This window comes from Capricornis sumatraensis, chromosome 14 (assembly GCF_032405125.1).
Source record: "Capricornis sumatraensis isolate serow.1 chromosome 14, serow.2, whole genome shotgun sequence".
Lineage (NCBI taxonomy): Eukaryota > Metazoa > Chordata > Mammalia > Artiodactyla > Bovidae > Capricornis > Capricornis sumatraensis.
The window spans coordinates 87,893,337-87,914,287 of record NC_091082.1 but is presented as its reverse complement, the minus strand read 5'-3'; the positions used below and the strand labels follow the sequence as shown (position 1 = coordinate 87,914,287).

The window sequence follows — 20,951 nt, the reverse complement described above, 5'->3', positions numbered from 1 at the left end:
TGCTGTCTCTCTGGGGCTCATCCTGGGCCTGGCAGAGCCCCTGGAGGTGGTCATGCCCGTGGCCTCCCGAATGGTGGCCGTCGTCACGTGGGGCATCAGCAGCGGGCGGGCTCTGCCCCGAGAGGACGGTCTGCACCTGCTCCTGGCATCTGGGCCTTGGTGGCCCCTCGACCACGAGGAGAACACGGGGATCTCCGCACCGACTGGCGGCCTCCCGCCTGCCCGGGGCCTCCAGGAGCGGGCTCCCTGCGGGGGCTTCGGGAAGACGAGGTCCCTCACGCAGGGTCCCCTGAACGTCGCCTCACCGTCACGTCCAGCCCAGTCCCTCTGGCCGGAAGGGGGCTCCTTTCCCGAGGCCGGGTTCAGTGGGAACAGGGAGCAGAGGGTGTGTATGCAGAGTCCGTGAGCCAGCCCCCTCGGCCTGCACGCTGGGACAAGGGGCCCAGGGCACAAAGCGAGCTGCGGGCGATCCTCTCCCCGAGCCTGCGTCCGTCGGAACGCGGCGCCCTCCTGTGAGCCGGGGCCTCGGGCAGGCTCCCGGGCTCTCACCCCTGCTCAGGGCCACTCCTGTGACTGCTCAGAAGGAGGCGAGGCTGAGGGACAGAGGGAGGAGGGGCGTGTGTCATAAACAAGGAGAGAGGTTCAGTGCGTTTTCAGCACCACAGCAGCTCCAGGAAGACCCTGCGGGAAATCGCAACACTGTGGAAACGTTCTGCGTCGCACAGGCCCCGCTCTGCTCCCTCTTGGTTCCGCTCATCACCAAACCTTCTGTGCTCAGAGACAGGCTGAGTTCTGCTTCAGGCCAACCCTGGGCTCCAGACCAAGGGGGCGGCTCCTGCCAGGCCGTGTGCCCTGGGGGGAAAGCGTCTGGTCATCTGTGACTGTGGTCCCCTCATCCCGTAGCTCCTGGGGACTGAGGCCCCACGGTCACCTCTAAAAGCCTTAGCAACGCGGAATGACCTCTGATCCCAAAGAGGAAGGCTCTGGGGGAGAGGCCACCGCTTGCTCCTTTCTGTTATTATCACTGGACTTCAGCTGCGCGGCGGTGCTGCGCTGCCTCGGGCTGTGCAGACCCCCCTCTGTCAGCACAGAGCGCTGAGCAGAGCCCGTGCTCGCAGCAGGGGCCGTGGCTCCCCGTTTTCTGCTTCTGCGTGTGTGCTCAGTCGGGTCCGACTTCCTGTGACCCTGTGGACTGTAGCCCTTCAGGCTCCTCTGTGCCTGGAATTCTCCCAGCAAGAATGCTGGAGCGGGTTGCCATTTCCTTCCCCAGGGGATCTTCCCGACCCGGGGATCGAACCTACGTCTGCGTCTCCTGCATCGGCAGGCAGATTCTTTGCCGCTGTGCCGCTGGGAAGCATATCTATTTTATGCGTGGTGTCGATAATATATGTATGTGTGCGTGTGAATCCCAGGCTCCCAACTCACCCACCCCACCCCCTCTCCCCGCTTGGTACCTATATGTTTGCTGTCTGTGTCTGTCTCTATTTCTGCTTTGCATGTAGGCTCATCTGTACCATTTTTCTAGATCCCACATATATGCATTAATCTAAGATATTTTTCTCTTTCTGACCTACTTCACTCTACATGACGGTCTCTGCATCCATTTGTGCCTCTGCAGATGGCATCCTTTCACTCCTTTTTATGGCTGGGCAATAGTGCATTGCGTGCGTCCCATGTCTCCTTTATCCACCCCTCTGTCGGTGGACCCCCAGGCTTCCCTAACCTGGCTGTTGTAAACACTGCGTGTCCCTTGCTCTTACTGCGTCCCGTGACTCACTCAGAGTCGAGTGGCAGCAGCCCAGATGCCTTCTCCTGGTCCTCTGGAGCACGGTGCAGACAGACTGGAGTTTGCAAAAGGAAACTTTAATTTTAAAAGCTAAGCGAAGCTAAGTGCAGTAGGGCGCCTGGAACACAGAAAAAGACGTGGGTGGAAAGACTGGCGACCTCTGAGAAGAGCTGCAGTTCACTGAGCAGTAACGATCCAATGTCAAGTTCTTCCCTTTCACAAAGGTGCCTGGTTATATGAGACTTCAGCACAAGGGCAGCTGGGCCAGGGGCACGGAGACTTCGTCCTGTCTCTGCAGCTTCCTGGTGAATCTGAAACTACTTCAAAATATGAGCTTTGTTTTATAAACGATGGGGGAGGGATCAAAAAAATGGACAAAGATGAGTCAGGAAATTCAAGAATAGTGAGGCTTAGCAGGCTTCGGAGTCGACCCCTCCTTCCTGGTGAGGGAGCAGAGGGCCCACGCGCGGCACGGCCTCTGAAGCCGGTTTGTCCTGAGATGACCACCGCCCAGCTCCCGGGGTCCGGACCTCAAATCTGGCTCTGGAGCATCATTTCTCTCACCTCGCGAGAGGCCCACCCCTCCCAGGGCGTCTGCAGAATTGAGTCCCCAAGCCTGCTTCTTCCTTCCCTCTTGTTGGGCTCCCAGGCCCCCAGCTCCCTGTCCTCCGCAGACTGACTGAAGCCCCGGCATTCATGGTCCCCGACCCCTCACAGGCCCAGGGAGTGAAGCAGGGAAACGCATTGTTGATAAAAAAAAATCCTACTTGGAGAGAGTGCTGCCCTCTGGGGCACCCACTGGGCACTCAGGATGGGCACAGCATCTCATGAACCCACTGGGATCTGTTCCTGCTGCTGGCGCCCCGAGGGACAGACTGTTTCAGGCGTGGACAGCTGGCCCCTAGAGAGGCTGGCTCGAACAGTAGGCCCGTGAGTCTGGATGGGAGTGAGCTAGGCTGTCTCCTCTCCACGTCACATGCTTTCAGTTCTGGTCATGATGCTAGTGATTAAGGTAACGAGGAGCAGCTGGTCATAAAAGGCCCCTGCAGAAGCCACGTGAGAGACCACTGCCCACGCACCCGCTCCGCCGGTCAGCACTCATCAAGCCGGCCCTGGAGGTCAGGCTGCTGGTCCCATTTCACAGATGAGGAAACTGAAGCTCAGAGGTTTCAGTCTTTTGATGGCGTCACATGCAGAGGAATGGGTGGGGTTGAGCTTCACATCCAAGTTTTCGACCACAAGCCCTGCCCTTTCCGCTGCACCACAGGGCCTTCCTGCAGCATTTCCCCGCTCTGATACTTAGGACCGTCTCTGTGTTGAAATCCCCATCCATGCTGCCGCGGGGTGAATACAGCTGTGAAAATACATCTCTGTGTGCTTGTTTTGTCTTGCTTTCACTGAGGGCATCAGAGCAAGCACACAGCTTGGCGCAGCCCCGGGATGCTCCGTGCTCGCTCTTCCTCGCCACCTGGCCCTTCGTCTGCTCCGCTCGCTGTGCCTGCTGCTCCCCCAGGGTCTTTCTCAACGCCCCCACCTTCCCTCAGCATCCTTGCTGCTCCTTCAGACCTCAGCAGCCAATCCTGTACCTCCAGCATCTCGTTGCCAAGTAACAAGCTTCCTACATTGCGTTAGAATCTCCATGACAACAAGTACTGCCAAAAGAGAGAAGAAGAAGTTAGGTGGTGGTTGGAGGAGGCGGTGGGACCTTGTGTCCTGGGACATCCACGCAGCGGTCACTTGCTTGCTCTCAGGGTCCCCAGAGAGGTCACAAATAACCTGGCCCAGAACCTAGGAGACAACAAGTCACGAGGCCGATGTCTGCGTGTGCGGCTGGAGGGTCTCCTCAGGGCGTTCCCTCAAGGTCCCAGGAGGAGAGTCACGGGCATTCGTCTGCGTGGAGTGGGGCGGGGCCCGTAAACGCCTTTCTGTGGCCATCATCGCAAAAGGCAGCGGATGATGGAGGATGTTTCAATCGCTGCTCGAGGGAGGGAGCGGTGTGGGGAGAAAGTGAGGAGGCCTGGGTCCCCGGCTTCCCACCCGCCCGTCCAAGGGCCTGACAGGCGGTTACCATGGGGCTCGGCTCGAAAACCACCTGGATGAGAAGTTGGAGGGCAGTCTCAGAGAAGGGAGGGACTGAAAAGGAACGGGGGGCCTGGGCCGGACAGGGCCCCAAGGAGCAGCAGACCAGACCCTGGGGAGAGCAGGCCTGTCCCGCCTGTCGGGCCGCCAGCCGCCCTCAGCGCTCTCCCCACCCCCCCCACCAGCAGACCAGACGGCCCAGTCGCTGGTGCTCCCCAAGGGAAGAAGGCCCCTCCCAGCCTCAGACCCAAACCCCCGAGGCCCAGCAGTGTTCAGGGGGCAGGCAGAACAGACTGCCCGCAGGGTCTGCCCCCACGTTTTTGCCTCCAGCTCTGCCCCCCTGCTTGGCCTGACTACCTGAACATGGTTGAAGCTCCGGGCCCCCCACAGAGGCTGCACCCCCCCCACCCCCAACCCCCCCCCCCCCCGACAGCTGCACCAGGAGCTGGGGGAAGGGTGCTGAGAGTCAGACTGGGAAGATGGGCTGCTTTCCGAACAGCGTCTGCAGTGTGTAACTGAGCTCTCCTACGGCCCCCACCTTGGACCTGGTAATCCCCTTTCCAGAAGTGCAGCCAGAAGCCGTCCGAGGCCCCAGCCAAGCTGGCCTGGGTGTTCGTCACAGTCTTACCCAAAATGATAGGAAACCGGAAACCTCCAAATGGTTACTGACAGTGGGGAGATGAGCTAGTTTTGTCTAATGCAGTCACAGAAGCTTATCAGTGATTCACAACAATGTTTCTGAAAACGTCTGAAGGTTTTTAAAAGGAAAGTAAAAATGCTTACTACATAGTAAGTGAAAAGATGTAAAATTTCGTATAGTAGCATCACGATTTTACGACATCTCTGGGTAGAAGCATGAATTGTAAGAAGCCTGGAAGAAATCAAGACATAAGAAGGCCAATGTCAGCTAGTAAGGCATGTAGAGACGCAAGGGCAGGGAAGCCTGGCGCACTGCAGGCCGCGGGTTATAAAGAGTGGATAGGGCTGAGCGACCGAACGGCAAGGGGACAGACGTTTTCTTCTTTGTATTTTTGTGGGTTTTTCCAAGTCTTTTCTGATGAGCATGTTACTTTCGTTATAAGAACTAACCTTTTAAAAGCACTCCGCTCGGGCTACCATGAAGGGTTCTTCACTCTGCTTTAGACTGAGTGCTTATGTCCCCAAGTTCTTATGTTGAAATCCTGGCCTCAAGTGATGGTGGGAAGAGCTGGAGTCCTTGGTGCGTGGTTGGGTCATGAATGGGATCAGTGTCCCTGGAAAGAGACCCCCGAGAGCCCTCTCACCCCACCCTCCACACGTAGTGAGAAGACGCCGTCCATGAACTGGAAACAAGGGCCCCCACAGATGCCGAATCTGCTGGCTCCTTGACCTTGAACGTCCAGCCTCCAGAACCATGAGGAATAAAGTTCGGTGTTTATAAGCCCCACCCACCCCACCACCCCACCTCCGTCTATGATATGCCGTGAAAACAGCCAGAATGTGCTAAGACACGCATTATCTCGTTCCGTTTTTATAGCAGCTCAGTGACGTCGGTCCCCACACTTCACCGCCCCCCTCGCCATTTTTCAGATGAAACAACCAAAGTTTCGAGAGTTTAAGTGACTTTCTCAAAGCCACACAGTTCCTGAACAACACTCCAAAACAGTTATTAGAAGTTCAGGCTGTGGCCGTGGGTTTCTGATCTGAGAGCACAAAAGCGCACCCGTTTGCTCTCTGTCCACACCCTCAGCTGCCCTAGGAGCCTCTGCTCTGCCGGTTGGGCAGCCCTGGTCCAGCCCCTGAGCTAGCCGTCTTGGGGGGGCCCTGCCCGGAGCCCCTGTGCCAGGAGGATGGGCAGTGGCAGGGGCCTGGGCCTGGGCAGGGCAGTGGCGGCTGCTCCAGGGTCTGCCCCTAGGTAGTGAGACAGGAAGAGGGAGTCCCCCGCTCCCACCAACGTGGGTCTCCTGCAAGCTCACTGGCCAGCCTGCTGGGCCTGGTGGCCCGGGGGTGCCGAGCTCTGGGAACCTCACGGCTCTGGGGCTGCCCTGTGATACGGGGTGGGGTCCCTGGCCCTTCGTCTGTGCGCGACTCCTGCACGGATGTGCTGCTGCTGGGAAGGGGGTGGTCCCGACGTGGGAGCGTCATCAGCAGGAGTGACCGGAGCGTGGTCAGCGTGGCCCAGAGGGGGCCTGGACGTGCTCTGCACAGGGTGGCCGGTGCCCCCCGCCCCCACTACTCTGGAGGACAGCGGCACGGAGCCTGACTCTCCACCCCCGACGTCACCCCACCTCCCAGATGGCACCGCAGAGGCCCGTGCATGAACAGCACTGGAGTTCAGGGGACAGGGCTGGTCCTGGGCTGCCACCAGCACCCCACACCTGCCTCCACCCTCCCCTCGAGGTCTCTGCTTGGGTAACCGGCCCGAGGCCTCGTGCCTTGGCAGGAAGCCTGACGGCACCTCGCAGGGGGTCTCCCTGGTGGGTTTGCGTCCCGCCCCTCCAAAGGCCTCGGTGTCGCTGTTGTTCAGACCAGGTGCCAGCCCACACTGCGGGGGCAGGGTCTCCAGTGGTGGGCTTTCAGAGAGGCCCAGAGTCCCGCAGACCCCGCCTGCCCCAGCCCGGTGGCCCTGGACGCGCAGCCTGGAAACAGTAAGTGGGCGTGTTGGGTGATGTCGCCTGCATCTGCCCGGCTGGATGGGCAGCCCCGGGCCTGGGGCTGAGAGCAGAGCGGGAGGGGGAGGGTGGCCGGGACCCTGGCGGGCCGGCTCGTGGCTGGGGCGGGCGTGGGCTGTGCGGCTCCAGTTCCCGGGGGCCTTGGGCATGCCTCCCCCAGGTTCCTCTCACATCTGCTGAGTGACCCATCTGGAAGCCAGGCCTCTGGTGACCGACTGACCCGGAGGGCGTGACACGGGAGGGAGCAGGGCTGTTGTGGGCACCTCCCAGGGCCTCGTGACTCAGTCTCCCGGCGCTCACCTGCGTTATTGGTGGGGGGGGCTGCCACTGCTGGGAGCCTCCCCAGGGGGTCTTGGCGAGGGGCTCTGAGTGCTGAGTGGGGCTGTCCGTGGGGCTGTCCATGGGCCCCCACTGGCTCAGCACCCCTGCCCCCCGGACTCGTGGGGCAGTTTTAAGTCATGGATTTTCACTGGCACGAAGTCATTTCTTTTGGCCGATTGGTTGGAAAGGAGCCAAGGGTCCTGGCAGTAGAGCCGTCTATAGGGATCGGGTCAGTGGGACGCGCCACCCCCAACACACAGGCACCCTCAAGCTGCGGCTCGGGGCGCCTGTGCGCGGGGGCCTCTCTCAGAGGCCAGGGAAACAGCCCCCCAGTGGGGACCACATGTCCTCTGAGTGGGGTGCGGCCTTCTCCACTGGGGCCAGACTCAGTGGACTGTCGTGTCTGGTTTGCTGGAGCCCAAAGCCAGGCATGGAGGCCAAGGGGGTGGGGTGGCCCGAGATCCTGTCCCGCAGCCTGCTGCCTGCGCACAGCTCGGGCCTCCGGTCCCCTCTGTCCTGACAGGCAGACGGAGTTTAGAGGCTAGCCAGGAAAGGGAACTGTTTAGTAAACCGTTATCACAGGCCTGTCCTCAGCCCTGGGAAGCCCCTGCCCAGTCTCGGGCCCCTCAAGGAGGAGCACGTGGGGTGTGAGTGGGGGCGCCAGGCCTTGCTGTCCCCCCGCTGTCTTGGCACAAGACAAGTGATGCTGGGCCTGCCTGTGTGGGACTGAGCCTCAGACGCTGAGGTCTGAGCTGTGGCTGCAGTGCTCAGTGGTCCGGGGCCCTGCTCAGGGGTGGTCAGCCCATTGCCTCTGCTGGTCACGGTGTGGCTCAGCCCTGTGCCCGAGGCCAAGTTCAGCAGCTCAGGCCACGTCTGGGATCATCCCCAGGGCACATTTCTGCGTCTGGGGCCGTTCCCGTGGCCGTGCGCCAGGGCCTGCCCTCATACCACGACTAGAAGTCGCAATTTTCCAGGAGATAGAAGACCTGACAGCAGCCGATGCTGACTGACTTAATCTGCGTCTCTTCGATCCTCAGCGAAGCCCTTTGTTTTTGCTGTGTTCTGGCTAACCGTATCACTTTATGAACTTCTTGTTCGAAGCTGTGGCCACTGCTTCTAGGGGGTGTTTGCTCTTGGTCCACTTGGTAGAGCCCCCTGGAGTGAAGGTGTGGACTCCTGGTCCCTCACCAGTGTGGCAGGTGTGCTTGCAGTTTACTGGTGGCCTGAACCTGGGGAAGTGCTTTCCTGACCCCCAGGGACTTTAGTTCTGCACGCCCCGACCTCTCGGCGTCTTCCTTCAGGGTCCCTGCCTTCAGTGAGACGCTGTGAAGTCTTCTCCCACGGCAGGGTTATGGGAGCGCCCATTCCCGTGTTCTGCTGATTGTCGTGTGGTTCATTTTCTGCACTGAGTCTTTCCTCAAGCTGACTGTGTGTCTTTGTAGCCAATTTCAAATTTCTTCTGAAATGAAAGTGATTAATTGATCTCTTCATTCGTTCATTAGCATGCTCGGGAGGATACGGGAGAGAGGGGGGGTGACTCACAGGTCGGGGTCCAGGAGAGGACAGGTGCTGGTGGCAGGGGCTGCCTGGAGGGCTCTGCCTTTATCTCAGGGTGGGACCCTCATCTCTGAGGCCAGAGAAGGGGGCGGAGGGGCAGGAGGTGGGTAGGGAAGGGGCTAGAGAGGAAGGCTGTGGGCTGGGTGCCCATGTCTCCAGGGACACGTGGGTGGGCACAGCAGGAAGGAGCCTGGAGAAGGGCAGTGATGCCGGGCGGGTGCAAGCCGGACGGCAGGAGCCTGGCCAGGACAGGTGCAGGCGGGCTGTGACCGCGAGGAGCTGCCTGCCAGCGGGCCAGTGAGGTCTAGAGTGACGCCCCACAGCCATGTCCAAGGGAAGGTGGGTGTCAGGCAGAGAGGCCACAGCAGGAGCCAGCCGGGGGCAGGGAGCTGGTTCCCGGGGCAGAGCATTCTGGACTTGGTGCGAGAAGAAACTGACCGGGGGTGGGGGCGGGGGGGGCTGCCCCATCTGTGCACAGGCGCCGGGACGAGCGTCAACCGCCCGGTCCCACAGTACATCTCAGTGCACGGCACCTTCTCCTGAGACTGAGCGGGGGGCGGGGGGTGCCCCATCTGTGCACAGACGCTGGGACGAGCGTGAACCGCCCGGTCCCACAGCACATCTCAGTGCCCGGCACCTTCTCCTGAGTTTGCAAGAGGCAGAGGGTCCTCCCTGAGCCGGGTGGGTAGCCAGGACACGACCGAAGGGTGCCGGTGCCCCCAGGACAGGGCCTCACAGTCTCCCGTCCTCTCTCCACAGCTCAGTAGCCCTGCCGCAGGCCCACCGGCCATGGACGGGACAGCCAGCCTGAGCGCCGTGGGCCGCCCCCAGCACGCCTCTGCCATCCCCGTGCCCCGCGCTGCCTCGCAGAGCAGGACCCAGACCCCGGCGGCATCACCCCAGCTGCGGCCGCGCCAGGCCAGCCTGGCCCTGAGCCCCCCGCGGGCAGTCTCCCCGAGACTGGGCAAGGCCGGCGGCCCTTCCAGGAGCTCGTCCCCTAAGGCCCCCTGGGGGAAAGGCTCCCCCAAGGCCACAGGGGCGCCGAGGGAGCTGTCTGAGGGGGCGGGGGCTCCCGCCGGCTCCCCCTGGAGCAGCCCCCGTGCGGCCCCCAAGGAGGCCCTGGCCAGCCGGGCTGGGTCGAGAAGAGCTGGAGAGACACGGGGCACCCCGGGGCAGAAGAGGGGGGCCCAGGAGGGGACCGTGACCCGCCAGGCCCGCAGCAGGAGCCCCTCCCGTGCCAGCTCCCATGGAGACACTCAGATACTGGGGACTCTTGAAGCTCGAAAGCCCTCCAACCACCCAGGGAAAGATCAGGGAGACGCTCCCGGCACAAGTCCCGGGGTGCCCAGGCCTCTGGAGCCTGAACCGCGGGCGGCGTCGGGGCCTCCCTCCCTGTCAGGCAGCCCCGTGCGGAGCCCACGCCCGGCCCCGGGCGCCGTCAGCTTCGGCTCGGCTCACCCGCACGGCCAGCCCGCCACAGCCACCGTGGCCCCTTTCCGGTACAGGTAAGCTGCAGGGGGCAATGGGGTGACAGGGCCGGACTCGGGGGCCCACGGAGGGGAGGGGCTGGTGGAGAGAACGGCAGGTGGGGGGGAGCGTGGGGGCGGGGTGGGACCCTAGGGGGGCACGAGACACAGGCCCGGAGGGGTGCCCCCAGCATGCTCACTTTCTTCAAGGACAGGCGTCAGGGTGTTGCACAGCTCATGCAGCCAGCTACAGCCTGACCCAACTCACCTGGGCCGGCTGCCGCTGAGCGAGGCCTTCCCTCCATGGTCGTGAAATCCCCATGAACCCCCAGGAGCCCCCATGCTGTCCGCTCTCTACGCTTCCCAAGCTGCCCGTGTGCATCCCCGGGGGGACCAGCTTCTGACCTTCAGTGGGGGCCGGGCCACCCTTCACCCCAGCACAGCTAACAAACCGAGCTGCCGGCTCTTCAGACAAGCGGAGCTCAGAGACCTGCTTCCGTCATCTGTCCTCCTTAACACAGACGTGTGCCTCTTGTCTGAGACGGCCCCTTTAAATAAGCAGCATTCTGATCACCAAGCGTGGCACAGTTTCGAGATGCTTGAATGCAAAGGAATTGCTTTCCCTGACTAAGTGGACTTCCTGGGGTTTTCTTCTGGGCTGATTCCGGGACAAGCTCCCCCAGTTTGGGTCGAGAAGCTCCCTGGATGCTGGGTCCCCCAGGTGGGAGTGGCTGGGGTGGAGGAGAGCACACATTCACGTGAAGCCAGAAGTGTGGCTTGACCCCTGAAAAGCCTTGGGCACCCCTGCTCCACGTAACAGACATGGGCCGGGACAGGGGCACGCCCTTCTCACCTCATGCCCAGCCTTCTGCAGGGCGTTGCACTCAGTTACGGACTCCACAGCCTGAAAGGGCATCGGTGCAAGGACAGCGCACCGAGAGAAAGCCTGCCGGGGCGGTGAGGGGCCCAGGGCAGCCCTGAAGGGTGTGCCGGCAAGGACGCAGTCTGCCCTGGGGGAGGGCGGCCGCGGGAGCGAGGGCTGCTCTGAGGGGTGTGCGGGGCTGTCGTGCGTGTGCCGAGTGAGATGCACTCGGCGCAGCTCCGCAGTGCTAAGTCCGCATCAGTGTCTACAGACTAGCAGGTACCTTCCCGCGACCAAAGAGGCTCAGATTACCCCCCGGCTGCGGGGACCCCGCCCCTGGGGGTACCCCGGCGCAGCCCACATGCCCCCCACCCCCATGAGCTTCTGGACTCGACTCTCAAGGCGGTCAGGGCCTGTCCTGGGACCGGTCCTCTCCCTGCCCGTGAGCTGCTTCCCTGCAACTCTGGGGCCTGTGTCTCCTCGTACACTGCCTTTGCACCGATCCATCTTTGGGGAAATGTGTCTCTGACTCCACGGTTCCAGATTTTACATTATCTACCCTTCAGGCCTCCTGGCAGATGTAGAATCTGACATTTTCCAAAGAGGCCAGCTCTTTTTCCTCCGAACATCTCCGTCAGAACTAAACAGACATTTTCCTCCGCTCAGGACACCATTGTGTTTTAAACAGAAAAGTGGCCTGACGCCTCAGCAGGGATCTTCTCGTCGTACCTCTCAGACCGACGGTTTCAGGCCCACGTTAGGGTTACCGGAGGGTCATGGTTCAAACGGCAGCCTGGGACCGAGGCCGCCCCACGGGCCGTGTGGAGCCGCAGGCCCCTCCCGAGCAGTGCTGGCCACGCTGTGAGGACATGTCTGTGCCCAGGGGTCAGAGACACAGTTTCCATGGAGACCTCCCTGCGCTCCACAGCCGGCCTGTGCACAGCTCCAGCCCGCCGGGTCTCAGCGGGCTCAGCTTCCCCGACCCCAGGCCCCTCCTGCTCCTCCAGGGAACGAAGCGGCGGTGTTTTCCCCTGCCTCCTTGGGAGATGTCCGTTCCCCACGGCCCGGACAGCCACCCCAGACACGCAGGGCAGACGCGGCAGAGACGCCTCAGCCTGCTCTGCACGCCCTGGTCCTGCCCATCTGCTTCCCTCGTCTCTGCCCTCACCCTTCTCTGCTCCACGAAGAGCCCAGGCCTGGGGCCGAGGGTCAGGCTGAGGGTCTAGGAGGGTGCGAAAGTGTCTCAAGGGTCAGGTGTGGGTGTTCTCTCCTCTGGTTCCACTCCCCACCAATGTCCTGCACAGACGGTGCCATCCACTCCAGCTGGGATCACTAGGGGATGCAGGGCCTGGCTGTGTGGGGTGGAGGAGGTGAAAGGGGGCCACTCCTGAGGTCAGAACCCTGAGGCTGCCGCCCACTGCCTGGGGTGGGAGCCCTGCCCCGTGCGCCCCCTCTCGCCTTTGCTCACAAGAACAGTGACAGCCAGTTACTCCTATTCACTGCCCTGGCCCCTGCCCGCTCAGTTGGAGTGCTCAGCTGTGTGGGGTGTGGGGGGTGTGTGTGTGTGGTATATGTGTGTGTGTGTGTGGTGTGTGTGTGTGTGGGTGTATGTACGTGTGTGATGTGTGGTGTGTGTGTGGTGTGTGTGCGGTGTATGTGTGGGGTGTATGTGTGTGTGTGGTATATGTGTGTGTGGTGTGTGTGTGTGGGGGTGTATGTATGTGTGTGATGTGTGTGGTGTGTGTGTGGTGTGTGTGCGGTGTATGTGTGGGGTGTATGTGTGTGTGTGGTATATGTGTGTGTGTGGGGAGTGTGTGTGGGGGGGTGTATGCGTGTGTGTGATGTGTGTGGTGTGTGTGTGGGGTGTATGTGTGCGTGTGGTATATGTGGGGGGGGAGTGTGGTATATGTGTGTGTGGTGTGTGTGTGGGGGGTGTATGTATGTGTGTGATGTTTGTGGTGTGTGTGTGGTGTGTGTCCAGTGTATGTGTGGGGTGTATGTGTGTGTGTGGTATATGTGTGGGGTGTGTGTGTGGGGCAGTGTATGTATGTGTGTGATGTGTGTGGTATGTGTGTGGTGTGTGTCCGGTGTATGTGTGGGGTGTATGTGTGTGTGTGGTATATGTGGGGGGTGTGTGTGGTGTATGTGGGGGGGGGGTGTGTGTGCGTGGTGTGTGTGCATGGGGGGTATATGTATGTGTGTGTGTGTGTGTGTGTGGGATGTGTGTGGGGGGGCTGTGGTGTATGTGATGTGTGGTGTGTGTGTGTGGTGTATGTGTGGTGTGTGTGTGTGATGTTTCTTGTGTGTGTTGAGTGTATGTGTGGGGTGTGTGTGTGTGTGGTGTTTGTGATGTGTGGTGTGTGGTATGTGATCTGTGGTGTGTGTGGGATGTATGTGTGTGTGTGTGTGTGTGGTGTGTGTGATGTCTGTGTGGTGTGTGTGGTGTGTGCGGTGTGTGTGTGGGGGTGTATGTGTGTGTGTGTGGTGTGTGTGTGTGGTATATATGTGGGGTGTATGTGTGTGTGTAGTGTGGGGGGGTATATGTATGTGTGTGGGGGGGTGTGTGGTGTGGGGGGGTGTGGGGTGTGTGTGTGTGGGATGTGTGTGTGTGGGGTATGGTGTATGTGATGTGTGGTGTGTGTGTGGTGTGTGTGTGTGTCGTGTGTGTGTGATGTTGTGTGTGTTGTGTATGTGTGTGGGGTGTGTGTGTGTGGTGTTTGTGATGTGTGGTGTGTGGTATGTGATCTGTGGTGTGTGTGTGATGTGTGGGATGTGTGTGTGTGTGGTGTGTGTGATGTCTGTGTGGTGTGTGGTGTGTGCGGTGTGTGTGTGGGTGTGTGTGTGTGTGTGTGTGGTGTGTGTGATGTGTGTGGTGTGTGTGGGGGGAGTGTATGTGTGTGTGTCATGTATGTGATGTGTGGTTGTGTGTGTGTGTGGTGTGTGTGTGGTGTATATGTGGGGGGTGTGTGTGTGTGCTGTGTGCGTGGGGGGTATATGTATGTGTGTGGGGGGTGTGGGGTGTGTGTGTGGGGGATGTGTGGGGGGGTGTGTGGTGTATGTGATGTGTGGTGTGTGTGTGTCGTGTGTGTGTGTGATGTTTGTTGTGTGTGTTGAGTGTATGTGTGTGGGGGGTGTGTGTGTGGTGTTTGTGATGTGTGGTGTGTGGTATGTGATCTGTGGTGTGTGATGTGTGGGATGTGTGTGTGTGGTGTGATGTCTGTGTGATGTGTGTGATGTCTGTGCGGTGTGTGTGATGCGTGTGGTGTGTGTGTAGGGGGAGTGTATGTGTGTGTGTGTGGCGTGTGTTTGTGGTGTGTGTGTGTGGTGTATGTGATGTGGTGTGTGTGTGTGTGGTGTGTGTGATGTGTGGTGTGTGTATATGTGTGCTGTGTGTGTGTGATGTGTGCTGTGTGTGATGTGTGGTGTGTGTGATGTATGGTGTGTGTGTGTGTGGTTTGTGTGTGTATATGTATGTGTGTGTGTGGTGTATGTGATGTGTGTGTGATGTGTGGTGTGTGTGATGTGTGTGTGATGTGTGGTGTGTGTGATGTATGGTGTGTGTGTGGTGTGTGTGTGTGTATGTGTGTGTGTGTGTGGTGTATGTGATGTGTGTGTGATGTGTGGTGTGTGTGATGTGTGTGTGATGTGTGTGTGTGTGGTGTGTGTGATGTATGGTGTGTGTGTGGTATGTGTGTATATGTGTGTGTATGTGTGGTGTATGTGATGTGTGTGTAATGTGTGGTGTGTGTGATGTGTGTGTGTGTGTGGTGTGTGTGATGTATGGTGTGTGTGTGGTGTGTGTGTGTATATGTGTGTGTGTGTGTGGTGTATGTGATGTGTGTGTGATGTGTGGTGTGTGTGATGTGTGTGTGTGTGGTGTGTGTGTGTATATGTGTGTGTGTGTGGTGTGTGTGATGTATGGTGTGTGTGGTGTGTGTGTGTGTATATGTGTGTGTGGTGTATGTGATGTGTGTGTGATGTATGGTGTGTGTGTGGTGTGTGTGTGTATATATGTGTGTGTGTGTGGTGTGTGTGATGTGTGGTGTGTGTGATGTATGGTGTGTGTGTGGTGTGTGTGTGTATATGTGTGTGTGTGTGTGGTGTATGTGATGTGTGTGTGATGTGTGGTGTGTGTGATGTGTGTGTGATGTGTGTGTGTGTGGTGTGTGTGATGTATGGTGTGTGTGTGGTGTATGTGTGTATATGTGTGTGTATGTGTGGTGTGTGATGTATGGTGTGTGTGTGGTGTGTGTGTGTATATGTGTGTGTGATGTATGGTGTGTGTGATGTGTGGTGTGTGTGATGTGTGTGTGTGTGGTGTGTGTGATGTATGGTGTGTGTGTGGTGTATGTGATGTGTGTGTGATGTATGGTGTGTGTGTGGTGTGTGTGTGTATATATGTGTGTGTGTGTGTGCTGTGTGTGATGTGTGGTGTGTGTGATGTATGGTGTGTGTGTGGTGTGTGTGTGTATATGTGTGTGTGTGTGGTGTGTGTGATGTGTGGTGTGTGTGTATATGTGTGTGTGTGTGGTGTATGTGATGTGTGTGATGTGTGGTGTGTGTGATGTGTGTGTGATGTGTGGTGTGTGTGATGTGTGTGTGTGTGGTGTGTGTGATGTATGGTGTGTGTGTGGTGTGTGTGTGTATATGTGTGTGTATGTGTGGTGTGTGATGTATGGTGTGTGTGTGGTGTGTGTGTGTATATGTGTGTGTGTGTGGTGTATGTGATGTGTGTGTGATGTGTGGTGTGTGTGATGTGTGTGTGATGTGTGGTGTGTGTGATGTGTGTGTGTGTGGTGTGTGTGATGTATGGTGTGTGTGTGGTGTGTGTATATGTGTGTGTATGTGTGGTGTGTGATGTATGGTGTGTGTGTGGTGTGTGATGTATGGTGTGTGTGTGGTGTGTGTGTGTATATGTGTGTGTGATGTGTGTGTGTGTGGTGTGTGTGATGTATGGTGTGTGTGTGGTGTGTGTATATGTGTGTGTATGTGTGGTGTGTGATGTATGGTGTGTGTGTGGTGTGTGATGTATGGTGTGTGTGTGGTGTGTGTGTGTATATGTGTGTGTGGTGTGTGTGATGTGTGGTGTGTGTGGTGTTACTCAGCCCTCACCTAGTAACTCCCGCTGCCTTCTCACCAGTACACTGCGCTGCCTCCGGAAAAGGCCAGGTTTAAGCTCGTTGTTCCGTAGGCATCTCACGGCCGGCAGCATGCGCCAGCTGCTCGCAGCAAGGTGGGCCCCCCTGCTTCCTCTGAGCCCGCCCTGTCCCCAGCACGGGGCCTGCAGACCCAGACCCACGAGGGCCGGGCCGCCTGCAGGAGTTTGCTGATCAACAAAGGCCCCCACAGCCCTGGACTCTCAGGCGGGTCTGAGCCTGGAGGGCATCTCCTCGGCCCTGGACCCAGTGAGGCAGGGAGAGAGGAGGTCCCTCTGGCCTCTGACCCACTCCGGCCACCCCAGAGCTGGCAACGGTCAAGCCTGGAGGGGGAGGCAGCCCCCGCCCCACGACACAGGCCAGCCATCGATTTCTCCTCCGGCTCACACGCACCGCCAGCCCCTCAAGCTGCCAAAGGGCCCATTTAGCTGGAGACATTGCCGGGGAGGCGGGCGGCCGGGAGAGCCCGGGTAATTGCCTATAATAAAATTCCCGAAGCCTTTGTTCCTGGGAGGACTGTACCCGGGGGTTGTGCTCGGAGGCCTGTGTGCACTTGGGAGCTGGTGCTTGGAGACCCGCCCTTCCTCCCTGCCTCCAGGATGGGCCCAGGAGGACTCTGCCCTCAGGGGTCACAGAGACCCAACTGGGCCCTCCCCACCGCCTGCTCCATCCTCCTCACCCCTGAGCTTTCTGAAGGGGTCAGCGGCCTCCACTTCAGAGCATGGCCCTCCCGCGGGTGCACAGGGCAGCCTGGGGGCAGGGACCTGGCAGGACACAGGCCCCCAGGCCAGGGTTACTCGGAGTCCCTCTGCCCTGGGGTGATTCACGGTCCAGGGACTCCGGGACCCTGAAGGGTGACTGGCGTCAGGCGGGCCCCTGCCCTGAGGTGCCCCTGGCCTAACTAACTCTGCCATAAAGGCCTGCTGCCCACCCCGGGGTCGTATATGCCCATCGGGGGGTCCCAGCCCTGGGCGGGGCACAGCAAAAGGGAAGGCCCAAGCTCCGAGGGGAGACGCTGGAGGCCAGCGTGAGTGACCGTGAGTGACCCCGTTCTCTGTCCTGCAGGGTCCAGGCCGACCCGGAGCCGGGCCCCCTCCGCCAGGGCAGCTGGGCCTCTGACGGCCACTCCAGCCCCCGCGGGATCGCTCAGGAGGAACTCTCCAGCCGGGGTAAGTGCTCTGGGGCGGGGCTCCCTCTGGGGTTGGGGCTCCCTCTGGGGGCGGGGCTTCCCTGGGGCGGGGCTCCCTCCAGGGGCGGAGCTTCCCTGGGGCGGGGCTCCCTCTGGGGGCGGGGCTCCCTCGGGGGCGGGGCTCCCTCGGGGGCGGGGCTCCCTCTGGGGGCGGGGCTCCCTCCAGGGGCGGGGCTCCCTCGGGGCGGGGCTCCCTCTGGGGGCGGGGCTCCCTCGGGGGGTGGGGCTCCCTCGGGGGCGGGGCTCCCTCTGGGGGTGGGGCTCCCTCGGGGGCGGGGCTCCCTCGGGGGCGGGGCTCCCTCTCGGGGCGAGGGGTCAGAGCGCAGCGGGGACTAGAGGAGCCCAGCTCCCTGGCCCCAGAGGCCTGCGGGCGTTAGGACGCGGTAACCAGGACGCCGTGCGGGCTGTCTCTACATCAGAGCTGCCAGTGTGATGGCTTCCTCACGCTTGTGCCACACAGCCAGGGCGTGGCATCGCCAGCCCAGGAGTGGGGAGAGATCTCGCTAGCTACATCTGGGAGCCCCAGGCTGCTCGGCCAGCAGGCCCCTCACCAGCTCGAGCTGCCGTGTCTGGTGGAGGGCAGGTGAGGTTCTACACGGTGAGAGGTGCAGGGCAGCTTACGAGGAGGGCTTCACAAAGACGCCCCTTCACAAAGGAAGAGAGCCCCCCACCTCCTGCAAGCCTCCTGGGCAGCGGGCAAGGCTCTCTGCCTTGTGGTCAGTGTCCACCTCGGCCAAGGACACCCCAGGCTCTTTGATGGGTGGGATGGGGAGAGATCTGGGGCCTGCTTATGCTTTGGGGGGGGGCTTGTACTCTGAGCCTGAAGAAAGGGAGATGAGAGGAAGGGAAGGGAGTTCGGAGGGCTGCACGCACTCATCACTGTTCTCGTTCAACCAACAAACCACCAGAGCCGCTCTGTGCAGCAGGGAGAGGCTTTCCATGACGACTTGCCCCCAAGCAGGGTGCTGGGCGCCGCCTTTGTTTGTCCCGAATGGGTCCACCACCAGCTGCTCCTTCCACGTCTGCCCCGGGCAGTGTGGGGGTGTCCATGCCAGTGCCCCGGCCCTCCACACGCCCACCGGCTGTGCCAGGGAGACCCAGCGCTGGTCCCATCTGCTGACACGCCCCTTGGTTGCTGTCTTGCGGACATTGCCTGAGTCTCCATTGGATCTTAATTTGGGAAGCCAGAGCCGGGGTCCCCAGCGCCCGCATATGAGGCCGCGTGGCAGAGGACCAGGAGGGTCACCCCAAGATCGGCACAGGTGATTACTTGCACTTCGTGCGTGTGCAGGTACTGAGCGGGCAGGGAATGGCAGGTTCTGCTCTCACCCCACGCCGTGCGTCCATGTGTCACTGGGGCACGAGCCTCTGCCCCCAGCCTCGCCCTTGAGGCTGGTTTGCGTTTCTCCTCTCTCTCTTGTTGAGCTGACTCTATCTTTAAGCCACGCTCAGTTGTTCACACCTTGTGGGTTTAGGAGAGAAAACCCCAGATCTGGCGCTTCCTCCCAGGGCAGGAGGGGCTGGGACACTGCTTTGGGGCTCCCAGGCAGCCACATGCCACCCTCCACGGACTCTCTCGGGATCCTCAGGCCAGAACTGGGTCTCCGGGCTGCAGAGGCTTTGGGCTCAAAGGCGCTGGGGGTCACAGCCCTAACAGACGGTGTGTGCACGCTAAGTCACTTCTATCATGTCCGACTCTTTGCGAGCCCATGGACTGTACCCTGCCAGGCTCCTCTGTCCATGGGATTCTCCAGGGAAGGGTACTAGAGTGGGTTGCCATTTCCTCTCCAGGGGATCTTCCCCACACAGGGATCGAACCCGCATCTCTTGGCATCTCCTGCATTGGCAGGCAGTTTCTCCGGGACTAGCGCTACCTGGGAAGTCCTTACGGACAGTGAGGCTGCCCTAACAGATGGCAGCCTCGCTGAAATGTGGCCTCATTTTCACCAGGAAGAGAGGCTCAGGGAGGGAGGGTAACCTGCTCAGAGTGGCGTCTGTGGTCCATGAGTAGCTGAGCTGAGACCAGGACCACTGCCTCAACTCCCCAGACCCCGGGAGGAGCGAATGCCGGGGACAGCCACTGTTTGTTGAGCACCTACTGTGTGCAGGGCACAGCGCCAGGTGCTGCCCACGAAGCCGTTCATGAGCTCGTGGCACGTGCCTCACCGTGGGCCTGCTGCTCTGCTGTAGGCAGGGGCTCAGAGAGGTTCTGCAGAAGCTTGTCTGAAGATGCACAGCAAGGGCTGCCCGGGACTGGAGCCTGGGCCCCGCCTTCCCGTGTGCTGGGCTCCGCTGGGCTCTCCTCACCTCCGCCGATGGGACAGTCCCCCCACCCCCCCTCCCCGGCCCCAACCCAGCCCGAACGCCCCTGGCTCTGCACCCCAAGCCTGTTTTGTTTGCACTGGGCTAACCCCCCTTCCCACGTGCCTTCCTACCCTCTGGGGACTTTGAGGCCGGGCGTGTGTCCCAGCCATCTGTAAAGAGAGGATGCACGGACAGTCGACGGGAAGCACAGCCCATGTTCCAGGCAGGCAGTGGGGGCTGTGATCTCGGGGGCAGGGCTTCCGTGGGGCCGGAGGGATATGGAGTTGGGGACCCAGGGCCCCGCTGGGCATCGCAGCCTTGCCTTTGCTGGCTGTGCAGCCTTGGGCTGGTTCCTGGCCTCCCTGTGCCTCCGTGATGACACCCGCGCAAAGCCCTGAGAAGCCCAGCACACAGAGCCGCTCAGCGCGTGCTGACCTGCTGCTTCAGCTTCAGTGGGGCAGACTAGGGGGCGGGGTGTGCTCCTAAGGTACCCACCAGACTGGGGGGGGGCATGCTCCTAAGGTGCCCACCTTCCAGATGGCTGGGCAGGAGGTGGAGACATCCCAAGGTGGTCCAGCCAGGATTGGAGCCCAGCCTTCAGAGGTCATGCTCTAGGCCGTCCCAGCCGTGACCTCACTGCAGGGTTGCGGGGGACATTCCGGGTCCTGGGCGCCCCAGGAGGCTGGACAGCTGTGAGACGGTCAGTGAGGTGTAGCCTGGCTTGGGGAGGGTTAGGGAGGGAGAGGCTGGAGCAATGAGGTCACTGAGGAAGCCGGCGGGGAGGAGGGACGGAAAACCCGAGGGATCTGGACTCGGTTTCTTTGGGGGGAGGGAGGAACCTGGGGATTCTGGGATGGGACTTGTCTCCAGGCAGGGGGTTCAGCCCATTTCAGTGGAGGGTCAGAAGCAGCAGAGGCCAGGCAGCTCGGGCCCCCAGACCACTCCCACTCTAGAAGGGACGTCGGGAGTTCTCAGGTGTTTGCACCCATGAATACAGGGCAGGCAAGGCCTGGCTTCCCTGTTTCCTGTTCTGGCCAAGAACACGGGGCTCTGTGTTATCCACCTCCAGAGAGTTATACCCAGTGAACCAATTTTTATTCAGCACCGAGTACAGTCAGGCCCTGCTCTAGACGCTTGGGTTCATCCAGGGACGAAACAGGCACAAACGTTGCCCTGTGGGGCTTCTGTGCCCATGGACCTGTGCAGTGTTCAGCCTGTGCGACTGCACACGAGCTGCATGGAGGCCCCGTGGTGAAGCCCCAGCTCTGGAGTGTGCGACCATCCCAGCAAGCAAGGGCAGGGCTCTGGTTTTGGGAACCCCCCTGAGAATGAGCAGCGCCCCTCTTCAGTGTGGGGGAGGACGGTGGGAGGGAAGGTTCTCCGTGCCCGCCGTGGTCTTCCTGGAGGCCGCAGCCTGGCCCCCGTGTTCCGGGCCTGCCTGGCCTGGCCTGGCCTCGGCGCCTCCCAGCATGACTTTGAAATCCAACCTCTGGCCTCAGATGAACTGGCGCTCATTCCTCTGCAGGCTGTGGGTGGATCTCAAGGGTGAGGGGCTGACTGAGTGGGGGTGGGCCAGGTCA

The 20,951-nt window shown here is 60.6% G+C and overlaps 1 protein-coding gene across 3 annotated transcripts in view; it reads left to right on the top strand.

The window, feature by feature from the left end:
- The first annotated feature begins 9,183 nt into the window (after positions 1-9,183).
- The window catches only part of NAV1 (neuron navigator 1), a 139,078-nt gene continuing 127,310 nt past the window's right edge, over positions 9,184-20,951 (top strand). For all 3 annotated transcript variants that reach the window (XM_068986265.1, XM_068986264.1, XM_068986263.1), the window contains exons 1-2: positions 9,184-9,899; positions 16,944-17,047. In XM_068986265.1, the coding sequence (XP_068842366.1) occupies positions 9,184-9,899; positions 16,944-17,047 (820 nt within the window). The remainder of the gene's footprint in view (positions 9,900-16,943; positions 17,048-20,951) is intronic.